This window comes from Rhagoletis zephyria, unplaced genomic scaffold (genome assembly GCF_001687245.7).
Source record: "Rhagoletis zephyria isolate East Lansing unplaced genomic scaffold, Rhagoletis_zephyria_1.1 Rzeph_scaffold_00655, whole genome shotgun sequence".
Lineage (NCBI taxonomy): Eukaryota > Metazoa > Arthropoda > Insecta > Diptera > Tephritidae > Rhagoletis > Rhagoletis zephyria.
The window spans coordinates 143,501-156,530 of record NW_016157739.1 but is presented as its reverse complement, the minus strand read 5'-3'; the positions used below and the strand labels follow the sequence as shown (position 1 = coordinate 156,530).

At 34.3% G+C, this 13,030-nt stretch overlaps 1 protein-coding gene across 4 annotated transcripts in view; it reads left to right on the top strand.

Annotated features, from left to right (window-relative positions):
• Nucleotides 1–12,369, top strand: part of Rim2 (replication in mitochondria 2) — a 48,898-nt gene extending 36,529 nt beyond the window's left edge. For 2 of the 4 annotated variants that reach the window (XM_017613398.1, XM_017613397.1), the window contains exons 3-8: nt 2,511–2,727; nt 2,861–2,931; nt 3,751–3,882; nt 6,252–6,525; nt 6,594–6,811; nt 11,522–12,369. In XM_017613398.1, coding sequence (XP_017468887.1) covers nt 2,511–2,727; nt 2,861–2,931; nt 3,751–3,882; nt 6,252–6,525; nt 6,594–6,811; nt 11,522–11,648 — 1,039 coding nt within the window. In that variant the 3' untranslated portion in view covers nt 11,649–12,369. Of the gene's footprint in view, nt 1–2,510; nt 2,728–2,860; nt 2,932–3,750; nt 3,883–6,251; nt 6,526–6,593; nt 6,812–10,848; nt 10,999–11,521 lie in introns of those variants that run through there. The other 2 variants (XM_017613399.1, XM_017613400.1) reach the window with 2 other exon arrangements.
• The last annotated feature ends 661 nt before the right edge of the window (nt 12,370–13,030 follow it).

Sequence of the window (13,030 nt, the reverse complement as noted above, 5' to 3'; positions counted from 1 at the left end):
TAGATCTACTTATTCTCCATTTTTTTCTTTCAGATTTTATAAGTTTAAAATAACTTTCCTCGTTCTACTGAATCATTTTTTGATATTATAGCTCTTGTTTTAAATTGTCATTTTATAATTCTTCATAGGCTTATACTGGATTTCCACTAGGCATGAAATGACAAAGGTGGTCATTAAGAAATTGCTATGCCTAAGGGAAAAATTGCAGTGTAAGTAAATTGATAAGATAGAGTAAGTATTGCAATATGGCTGCCAAAAGAAATAGGTTTAAAAAGGCGTAGAGCCGAAAATATTTTTGTGGAAGGTTGCCACCTGTTTGAAAATGTTTATTCAATTAAATTGATACAATAAATGAATAAAGAGCTTTAAGAAAGTATACTGTCGAAAATATTTTTGTAGAGGGTTGCCACCTGTTTAAAAAATTTAATTCAATTAAATTGATAAGTAATTATAGATATTGAATTAGTTCGCTTTTGAAGAAAATGCGCGATATGTAGATCGAGTTATAAGGCTATAAATTAAATTGCCATGAGAAAGTCGATACTTTACCTACTTTCTAAAAACCTTCGAAAATATATTGAATATCGAAATATTTGAAAAACCCGTATTTATAGTTCGATTTGGTTCATATTTAGAAAGCTTGCTTTATTTTTCAAGAGTTTTGGGAGGGAGTAACAACGCGTCTTTGCTATTCTATTCAACAGCCAAAACCACAGCAGTCAGTTTTTTTTTTTTGATTTCTTACAAAACTCTGGAAAATGCAAGAAACTTTAAACTTTTCAATTCGATTTCTTGGAAAAATGCAAAAAAAAATCTCAAAAATTAGCGGTAATTTTAAGCGACTTGAAAGTTGCACTTTAAATTTAATGTGCTACAAAATTGCATACTAAAAATTTGTCTAAGAAATCGAATTGAAAAAATTAAAATTTGTTGGTATTTCTTGAATTTTCCTGAGTTCTTTTTGAAATTAAAAAATTGATTCTTGTGGTTTTTGCTTTGCACGTTTCCTTAATTTCATGTCAACATTTAAGCATACATTTAGTAGGCATTTCCGTCCCCAACCATTGCCGTTGCATTCGCCATGCTGATTTTTAATTTATTAACGCCGCTAAATAAGTTTCACTTCTATTATGTATGTATGTTTGTAGACAAACTGAAAAAAATTGTGATGAGTATGAGCAAAATCCTCTTAGACTTTGACTTTAGGCATAGTGTGGTTGAGGCCCTAAAATTGCTGTTCCTACAGTGTAATAAATATAATGAGCATTGAAATAAATTTCCATGCCGTAATTACCTTGGAAAATTTAGTCGATACTAATTTCATAACTCGCATGTCTACATAATATTGAGATAATATTCATTGTCATTGTTATTGGCAATTTTTGTATGTAAAAAAGCAAAAATTGCATCATCAATAAGCAATTTCGAAATGTGATTTTGCAATGCTGAGAGTACAGTTGCTACTCTCGTTTTTTTTTTTGTATTATTTGCATCTTGGCACGGCAAATTCGCAATGGTCATCACTCAAACATTTTGCTTGCTGCCAAATAAGTATTTGTTGTACTGCAAAACAAAAGTACAAACTACGAAACAAACTACTAATTGCAGGTTATTTTCTTTGCCGTTCGACTGAATTCTGCTTTTATGTATGCAGCACATACACTGGCGTCCGAAGTAATAGACACGTCGTACTTTTAAGAATTTTGGCTATATTTATTTATTTTATTTTTTGTTTAATATTTTTTTTTTTTATAAAAGCCTAGTAATACAACAAACATTATTTAAATCCGCTTTTCCAACTTAAAAATAAAAATATAATAATTTAAATTTTTAGAAAATTTTTGGTATGCAGTTTTGTAGCCCATTCAATTGTAATATAATAAAGTACAAGTTTCAATTGGCTACAAAAACCGTTGATTTTTAAGAATTTTTCTGCTGAAATTCTGAATAAAAAGTTTAAATATTTGGTGAAAATTGGTCGAATTTTTATAATTTTTGTAAAAAGTTTGAAAAGGGAATTTATATGGTGTTTGTTGTATAACTAGCCATGAAAATATAGCCAAAACTCTTCAAAGTAAGGCGAGTCTATTATTTATGCCGCCAGTCTACATATTTGTTTAGCTGCACTCAAGTGCGTCGGTGATGAGTCGTACGTCAATTGGGCGGGTTATTTATAAGCATAATTAAAAAAAAAAAAAACAAACAAATAAAAAAATGGCATCACATAACATCTTCTTTCCGTCGGCAACCGCTGATTGGCTGGCAGCATTCTGACGCTTAGCTCCACCGTTGATGATTGTTGACGCACCGGTTGCCCGGTTTGGTTTTACAATACAATTTGCGATATAAATATTCTTAACAGCTGAATTGAAGCAATATCAATTGAATTTTACGCTCACTTCCTTCATTCACAACTTTACATGATGCTTGCAAAATTAATTTATGTCAGCTTGTATAAAAATGTTCACCACATTTTCTTTTGCGTCTTCTTCTTCTTCTTCTTCTTCCAGAACTGCTGGTACAGTTGGTGCTGTTGTGACTTGTCCCTTGGAAGTGGTTAAAACACGCCAACAGAGTTCAACTTCTTTTATCGCGCCGACACGTCTCGAACCGGCAAGCTCCACAAATGGCTCCAGCGAATTGTTACGACCCGAACAGCGACGTAAATTGAGCACGACAATTTTGCGTAAGAGGTCACAGCCACAGGTGATTGGGGGTGTGCGTAGGGTAGTACCAATTTTATAATCCATTTTTTTTTTTCTTTTCACAAGAAATAAAGTACTCTCTCCTAGCTACTTGGCAAGTGGAATTATTAATAATATTTGATTTTCGTTTTTTTTTATTTTTACACGCTTTACAGATAATGGCTATCTCACATTGCGGCATCTCATCCACCTCCACAAAATCAATGAGCATCGTGCAGTGTTTAAGGTAAGTATTGGAAATTTAAATGACAAAAAATTTTATTAAGGAAAATGGGTTGCCAAATAGGGGTGGCATTTAGCTGGCGAAATTCTCGCTAACCCAGCAGAAAATTTGTAATTGCTTCTTGTATGAACATGTCGGGGCTAAGTAGTTCACGCCTAGTTTAGGACCATTTCGAGGCCAGTTCAGGATCATTTCGGGTCAAGTTCACGAATATTTTAGGATAATTTTGGGACTAAGGCTGGACTGTTTCAAGACTAGCTCAGAACTATTTCGGACGCATTCGGGACTAGTTTGGGATCATTTTGGGCTAATTCGGAATCATTTAGGTGCCGTTTCGGGACCTGTTGGGTTCATAACCACGTCAGGACTATGTACATATGCATATAGTTGTGGACTATTCCGGTCCTTTTTCAGCACCGCTTCAAGACTAGTTTGGGATCATTTTGACATTAGTAAGGAACCATTTCGGGACCGTTTCAAGAGTTCTTCGAGATCTTTTCAGGACAAGTACATGACTCTTTCAGAACCTCTACAAGATTACTTGGGCAATTTTGGGACTAGTTCGGAATAATTTTCAGGTTAGATCGAAACAATTTACGAAATGTCTCTGAAATAGTCCTGAACCATTTCCGAAGTGGCTATGAAAAGGCCGTGGTCCCACCAAAATGAATAAAATGAAATGAAATGTTAGACGCTTTATTTTTTTTAACTTGAGTAATTTTTGAAAAAAATATCACTCTGAAGTAAACAACCTTTTTTATATTTTAATTCTTTTTACTATTTTATACAGATAATAATTTTTTTTTTTGCCTATTTTTGCAGACACATAGTACAAAATGAAGGCCCACGCGCTTTATTCAAAGGTCTGGGACCGAATCTTATTGGTGTGGCACCTTCACGAGCGATATATTTTTGCACCTACTCACAAACAAAGAATTTTTTAAATAGTGTAAGGTAAGTAAATGCTTGATTGAAAATAATTATATAAAAATCTACGAAAGAATAAGTATAGGGTGTTATATAAATTCGCATTTTGCGCTTAAAGGCGAGTAGAGAGTGAAATTTTGTAAACAAAATTTTTTCTTTTAGAACTGAAAAAGTTATAAAATTAAAGTAACGGGTGATTTTTTTGAGGTTAGGATTTTCATGCATTAATATTTGACAGATCACGTGGGATTTCAGACATGGTGTCAAAGAGAAAGATGCTCAGTATGCTTTGACATTTCATCATGAATAGACTTACTAACGAGCAACGCTTGCAAATCATTGAATTTTATTACCAAAATCAGTGTTCGGTTCGAAATGTGTTTCGCAAACCCAATTGCTGCGAACGGCGACGAATCGACATTTCACGGTCTTCAGCAACACTCTCAGAAACAGACGCAATATTCTCTTCTGTACGCACTGTACGCATTCGTGTGGTTGGTTTAATGTCCAATAAAGTAAACTGAGTGCGAAACTTGGTCACAATCGCATTAATTGTTTGCTCACTTGGTCGATTATGTAGACCATAAATCGGACGTAAAGCGAACCGAACACTGATTTTGGTAATAAAATTCAATGATTTGCAAGCGTTGCTCGTTAGTAAGTCTATTCATGATGAAATGTCAAAGCATACTGAGCATCTTTCTCTTTGACACCATGTCTGAAATCCCACGTGATCTGTCAAATACTAATGCATGAAAATCCTAACCTCAAAAAAATCACCCGTTACCTCATCTCACCCTCAAAAATAAAAATAAAGTGCAGAGCTTTTCTACACCCTATAAAAAAATCCCACGATTTGCACCATTTTTCGAAGGGTGTGAAGAAACAAGAATCGTTTTAGTTTCATTGAAAAATTAAATTTTGTACAAAAAAAGAAGCACGCCTCGAACCCATTTTTCAACCAGTAAGTCAAGGATTTGTTCTATAATGAGTTTCATGAATTTAAGGTTTGTTGCGATATGTTGCTTCCTGGACATAGTAGCTCAGAGATTGGTTTAAATACACCATTTCCAACCCCCTACAAAATGCGCCGAAAATAGTCGTCGTTGTTGTTCTTGTAACAGCCTACGAAATTCCCTAAAGGATTTTTGGGAAAATGATGCTGGAAAGGAAGTTCTTGGCCAGATATGAATCTGGGTCGTTCCAGTTACGTTGACCCAACTGTCGTGGGAATCCGAACATAGTCGCCAAATGATGCAGTAAAAACGAGTTAATCGTTAACTCCAAGAAAACTAAAAGAATCGGTTTCTTCAATAAGGCACAAATTATTAGAAGAATTCCGTCAAGGAGAAAAGAAAAGTCATTCGGTTATTCTTGCTGACAAGCTCTCATGAATCGGCACCTGTATACGTTGATAAAGTTATCCAAATGCCACGGCTTTCATCTAGACCTGCCGGATTCGTATAGGGGAGCATAAACGGGGCATAAGATCCAAAATTGTCAAGGTGCAACTGGGTGGCCTGTACCCTCCTCTAAACCTAAATCTAGGTAACTAGTAAGTTACTTAATGTTAGCTCTACTGAAACGTTACTGATTTCCGTGCTTACTTACTCAGTATAAAAGGGATTTGATTCTGACTAAGGGCACCAGTTTAGAGAGAGTCCTGTAAGTCATTTTGTCAATTCGAGCAAATCGGAACTTTACTTATAACCTTTGATACATAAAAGAGAATATTCAGCACAAGTTTCGGACTAAGTTTAAAGCTTATTTTTTGTCCGATATTAATGAGCATTTAAATAGTATCCTTCGGTGCGATTAATGTGATCCTGTAATAATTGCTCATAGACCTCATTGCTCATAGCAATCAGCGAACTCTGGAATCAGACCCTAAGAGTGGCATAGTGCGCTACACTGGCACCTAAAATACAGGAGACGCTGTGCAAATTCTTTATGGACATTTCTAAATGCTACATTACCAGCATAGTTACACCTAAGTAGATTCTTTAACAAGTCCAAGTAGTTTGACGATACCAACAAAATGTAAAAGCCGATAGGTATTATCAGCAGTTCCAGGGAGAGTGTGTCAATGCATTTAGGTGCTGGGCCAATCTCAGATAACCATACTACCAATCAACCAAGACCACAAAATGGTTCCTCTTCCATCCTTCTTGCTATTTAGTTGGCAACACCGTTGCCGCCTTATTCCAACATACTTACACAAAGGGGAAAGTTTCTACAACTTTATAGACCATTTTCGCTCACCACTACGCTGGAGTAATATTTTGTATACATTTATTATCAATAATACATACATTTTTAACGGATAGGATAACTTATTAACAAACAAAATTCCTTGTTAATAATTCGTCATACATTTTTTTTGTTTGTATTTCCAGTTTCCTGCAAACCGAATCACCGCAAGTGCACATATTAAGTGCTGCCAGCGCTGGTTTCGTCTCGTCCTCACTAACAAATCCCATTTGGTTTGTTAAGACGCGCCTGCAGCTAGACTACAATTCCAAAGTGCAAATGACCGTGCGTCAATGCATAAATCGGGTGTACTCGCAAGGTGGCATAGCTGGTTTCTACAAAGGCATCACCGCCAGTTACTTTGGCATATGTGAGACAATGGTGCACTTTGTCATTTACGAGTTTATCAAATCGAAATTGGTAAGTAAAACTGAACGAAATACAAAACAAAGAATACTTGATTAATCCATTTCTCTTCGTTCACACAGATTGAAATGCACAACACACGTAACGGTGATGCCAAATCATCGAAAGATTTTCTGGAATTTATGATGGCTGGTGCCATTTCAAAGACTGTAGCATCTTGCATTGCATATCCGCATGAAGTGGCGCGTACAAGACTGCGGGAAGAGGGTAATAAATATAATAAATTTTTCCAAACGTTACACACCGTCTGGAAGGAGGAAGGGCGGGCTGGACTATATAGGTAAGTGGTACAAGTATCTAGTAAATTTGTAATAATTACCAAATGGCTAAGAAATTTTCTTGAGACAGTACACAGTTTTTCTGAAAAAAGAGCACAAGGCAACCCATGCTTGCAACATAAATATATGCCCGTTCCATTATTTCTTGAGGAAAGAGTGAGGCAACAGGCTGGTAGGAAGTATCAGATGTCAAAATTCCTTGGCCGCACACACGAAATAATGTCAATTATTTCTTGGCTGTTTTCTTGAGAGCGGAATACTGGCCTTAAACAAGCAATTTTTATGCGCAAAACAAAACCGACTTCAATGCTCCTATAAGAGTTTAGGGAGTCCCGTTAAGTTCTTAATCATCCAATGAACGGAACTAAACAAAATTAGTATTGAGGTATCGCCTTTCCGATAAAATAAAAGAATTATCGAAAACAGTCCACGTGGTCTAAAGTTATCCGGTTACATAAAGTAAATATATAAACACAAATATGCTCCTTTTTTCAAACCGTTTAAAAAGCGAAAGAATTGCGTTTGTACTTTTTGTAATCAAAGCGTATAACGGCAGATTTTTTGTTGTTTTCAAAAAATACTTGTGTGCATTTTTGCATACAACTCTCCACTAATTGACCCCCCCGACCACTGATATGCATAAATTGTGAAAGAAAAAATGTAACTTATTGCGCTTGCATTTTTCAAATGCTTTCATATGTAGTACATATTGTGCAATTGCAAATGTACAAGCATGTATATACATACATAGTACATAAATTTATATATGAATGTGTATTTGTATACTTCAATACTTGACCACTCCTATGGACATTCGACTGCTTCGTTGTGGTATCTATTTTTATTTCGCTTATCTCTATGAAGTATACACCAGTCACACCCACATACATATTTACATACATATGAGCGCATATTTCACACCGTCTGTCGAATGCTTTTGTGCCCCTTACTGATTTATTTGTTTTGCGTTTTTTTTTATTATTCGATGACGCACTAAAATTTTGAGCGCATAAATTTAACTTTTTGACTGCCAAAATGTATACTTTTCATTATAAATTTCCAATTTTTACTATAAATTTGTATTTTTTTATATTCATATGCGCTTTGTTAAAATAACGTTAATTGATTTGTTAAATAAGAATCAATGCCATAGTGATAGCTGTAGTCAATCAAAACAGGTAAAAAATATACTAAGGAATTTAGTTGCGATTGCAAATGAATTTGCTAATCAAATGTGCTCACACCATGCATATCTGCATATGATGTTTATTGGTTAGGTACAGTTTATTGGAAATGAGCCCTTGATATTTTCTAAGGTCAAATATCCACTCTAATTATTTAACTTTATTAATGATTTTATAATATCATTACAAAACTATGTTTAGGGCAGCGAAACTATCGATTTTTTCTTTAATGGGGGCATATTGGGGAACTGTTTCAGGAAATTTACTCGGTATCTGTCTTTTTGCGAACACAAATGTAGGGTCTAATAAATGTTAACGAGTCGTGATATTCACAGTCAAAAAAATTACCTTTAATGTGTCCGAAGATGGAAAGAATTGCTATTAAAATTTCTGCACGTTTTTTGGATAGGTCTCCCACTAAAGTTTGCAGTTGGAACGTATGTTCCGCCTAATGCGAAAATCTTCAAGATCAGTGTAGTTTATAATAATTTTGGATTCGAAAATCAGCTTATAGAACTATGGTGGAATTCGATAAGAGAATTATGTGAAAACCCCAGACATTAGAAACCAATTAGAATTCAACGTTGATTGTGATTAGGTATCTAACCTGTCCACGATATCGAGTACAAAGAATCGAGTATCAATGCTACAATTCTGGACAGTTTTTCTAATCGCCTTCTAACTTTTTAATTAAAAAAAAAACACTTAAGAATTCGAATCGTTTTCTAATAGTTCACTAGCCAATTTGTTTGTTGGAAGGGTATACTTATATCCCGTACCACAGAGTTTTTGTGATATAACTCTGTCCTTACTTGTTTTCTGATATATTTCTAATATAATTTTTTTTTGTGTTTTCGTTCTGCACTTCGCGGCTGCATTTACAGATTTACGAAAAACAAAAAAAACAAAAAAATATTACTTTCTGCAATTATTTTTGGTACTACTTCTTATACACCACTAGGTGACACCCTCGACTCCGTCTGCGTAGTTTACTACTTTTCAATATATACAATTTCGTACCATCAGTCGAAATAAAGATCCGCTGCAGTATAAATGTATTTTTAATTTTTTTTTAATGTTATATAACTACGTACATATGTATGTACGCACGCAGTGTATGTTTTTAATCTCGTCTAAATCGGACTATAAAAAAAGAATTTCCATAATATCTCGGCAACGCCGAGCAGATCCATTTCTGAATGTATTTCTTGTACTTCATCGAAATCGGACTGTTAAAACAGATTTTATGATCTCGACTCTAGCGCAACCTAGCGGACGAATTTTTCATAAAACTATTTCTCGTCAAACCCTAAGTAGAAGTTTCTAATTTCATCAAAATCGGATCAGAGGTACAGTTTTTGTGAATATCGACGCATGCGCCACCTACCGGATTCAAATATAGCCTATGTCCGTAGCTCTTTCGATAGAAGCAACATTTTAATGTCATACAAAAAAGGTTTTTAAAGCTGTTGTAATTGCCTTTCACGGAAAAGAATTGGTCAACAATGGAGTTCTTCTAAAAAATTTAAACCCGTCAATCGAAAAAATGCATTATTTATACCATTCGAACACAAAGTACGTTGTAGTGCTATAAAGATTTTTTAATTTTAGCCATGGAAAAAGTGTTTCTAGGCCCTCTAAACTCACAATAAATATATGCATCTGCATGGAATGCGAGAAATAAAAAAAAAATCGATAACCCAACGTTGCAAGAAATTTTGAGTTTACTGAAATTGTATTGTTTGCTCATTCTAACTTTAAAGTCCTAAAAATTTAATATTTTATCCGCTAAAAACTTGCAAATTCACCTCGAGATCATACCTAATGAGCAAACAGCAGATTCGAATATCTGTTTTGCTCATGTTCGAAAAATCAAAATCCGATAGAATTTCACGACACCAAATGAAACAGGTATCGGTTTCCGTTTGTATACTTTTTTTGTATACCATTAATTCTGTACTATGTATACGCAATAATGACGATGAGAAATGCAGCAGTCGCTTAAACCACACCGATACAATAGAAAATGTATTCGATAAAAATTTCCAAGAAATTTCAATGAAATGAAAAATATATTCATTATCGATACGTGTACCGATTAAAATCGATTTTCACCGATAACTATCGCTAAAAGTACCGATAACTAATATGTGTACATACCAAGAATGATAGAATACAAGATTGCGCCGATCAGAGAGGATTTTTGAGAATAACTTTTGTGTGACGTCACACTGGTGCAATTGCGAGAGAGAAATGCCAAAACGTGAGCAAGAATGGAAGAAGAAGAAAAAATGTTGCAAAGAAAACGTAAACAAGTTGCACCAGTGTGACGTCATGCAAACAACGATTCTGTCAAATTCGTTAAGAGAGGAATAGCGGTCCGAGATCGGCGCAACCTTTGTATTCTCTCAATCGTGTGTACATACATATGTATCAACTCTATTCATAACAATATAGAAAAATATTTATGGCTATCGATAAGAAATTCGATAAAGATATCGAAAAGCAAAGTACAAGAAAAACCACCGCAATGACCACATGATCAAGTCTAAATAGCAACACAACAGTTACCCTTGATTATAAGTTGAAAAATCAACAACAATTTACATGGCAAATTTAGCTCACTAGCTTTGTAAGCCTTAGTCGCTGGTTCAAAACCCAGTGAACTCGATAAGGAAGTCTAATGAGGATATTTTGGTGATTTCCGAAATAGTAGCTATAAATAACTCTTACCATGTGTGAAATTCTTGTTGTTTTTCCACAAAAATTTTCAATTAAAACCGCCTCAAGCTTAAGAAAATTGTTGAATGTTAGAAAGAAAACTCAATATTGAATATTTTAATTTGCTTAATAAGGTATGGGCTATGCCAGTATACGATCACTTGAGGCTGCTCACTACCCCAGATTCGCCAATTTTGCTTATAAACACAGCCACCGAGCGTGAAATGAGCCTCATCGCCAAAAGAGATTTTCTTCGAAATGAGCGAAAACGCAGCCACTGAAGATTCACGCATGCTTCGGTCGTAAAACGAACCTTATTGTGAAATGGCAAAACTTTAACTAAACAAATACCAGTTGGATAACATTGACATTTGACAAATGGCAGGTCGAAGTGTATGCATATTCCGTTATTTTAATTTTTTTTTAATATGTCATAGTAGAATACATATTTTCTAATTTTAATTTTATTTTGCATAACTGGATATTAAATTTACGTGATTCACCAGGTGTCGTAAGTGTCGTATTGTCGTATGTTGTAAAGTTTTTAACGACTAAATAAAAGTTTGGAGGACTTGAAACCATAACCACATATTTTTTAACGGTGTAAAATGTCATAATATGACTTTTATGGTAGCTTGCGAATACGTTAAATATAGTTTTAGCCGTTTAAAGTTTACGACATATACAACAGTATACAACACCTTGTGAACTCCCTGATTGTTTAGTTGCGCTTTTCACAAACTTTTTATATATTTAAATATATTTTTGTACTAATTTCCTTCATTTCATTTCCTTTTATCTTTGCAGAGGCTTAGCGACACAACTGGTGCGGCAAATACCTAACACAGCTATAATGATGGCCACCTATGAAGCGGTCGTGTATGTGCTAACGCGACGATTTAATAATAAAAGCAATGAATTCTACGACTTTTAGATTTGTTTTCAATTGCGGCTTAGTTGCAATGAAATCGAACAAATTGCGTGATTAAATCCACACGGGGAGTGGTACAAGTGCAATGAGTAGTGCGTGCACGCATGCATCGCTGCATGCTTACTATAGTGGTCTGTGAGGGTGTGTGTGTGTGTGCACTGCTGACCACGTGTGGGTGTGTATGTGTATAGGACAGAGGCGTCACGATGTTTTTTTTTCAAACCGCATTTAGTTGCAAAGTTACTATGCAACTTTGTAGCTAAAGAACAAAAAAAAAATAAAAATAATATAGCTATTTTAATTTATTGAAGCGTGTTTTTAGGCGCTTAAGAGTAGTTGGCACGAGTGAAAACTGCAAAACGTTGAAGCTGAAAACAGCTGTACCTACAACGAATTGACTAACTGTATTAGAATAGTTAAAAAAAATTCCAGCAGCTACATTTCAAGATGCAGTTTGTTTGATTGATTGCTATATGAAAAAAGTTTTTGCGCGCAAATTTTATTAAGAAAAAATTATAAATTTTTTATTGCTGCTATCAGAAGCAACCAGTTAAAAAGTTAACTACTTTTAAGAGGCAAGACCCTTATACATAAATATACTTATGCATACAAGCATAGATACAATCACTGGAGTACTGTATTCCATTTAGGAAGACGGAAAAAAGCGCAATGGCTTGCGTAAATAAGTAGATTTGTTTCTTCATTTTTTGCTTAGTTGTAAACAGCCAAAAAAAGAAGAGACATTGCAATTTAGTTTTGTCCTTATTTCAACAAAAATTTTGGTTGGATATTCGCTATTTTCGATCAGCACTTGCACATAAATAGATACGTATAAATATTTGAATTTGGTGTGATCCATTTCTCAGATCTATAAGTTACTTGTATGTAGTTCGAGATAATCTCGTATAGAAATATGTGTTTTTTTTTTTAGAAGGAACACAAACCGCTTACACACATACATGCATACACAATTGAATACTAATTGTAAAACAATTGAAAAATAATATATATTTTTTTGGAAGTCAACTTATTAACATACATACATACATATGTATATATGTATAAACAAGTATGTACTATGTATTCTGCACTCATAAGGTTTAAAGAACATTAGTTGGTAGTGTTAAATAATTTAATTATTCCACTTTACATGTTTACTATAATCATAATTATTATATACATACATACATATTATTTTAACTAAGCGCTAAGTGATGGAAAACTAGAAATTTTAGTTGAAGATGTGTCATATGCTTACGTACAAATGGAAGTGTAAACACTGGAAGTGCTGCATACATTTGATTTTCTTCGTTAATATTTTCAGTATATATCGTATGTAGATCATCAAGTAATACATATGTACATACATACTACATACATGTGTA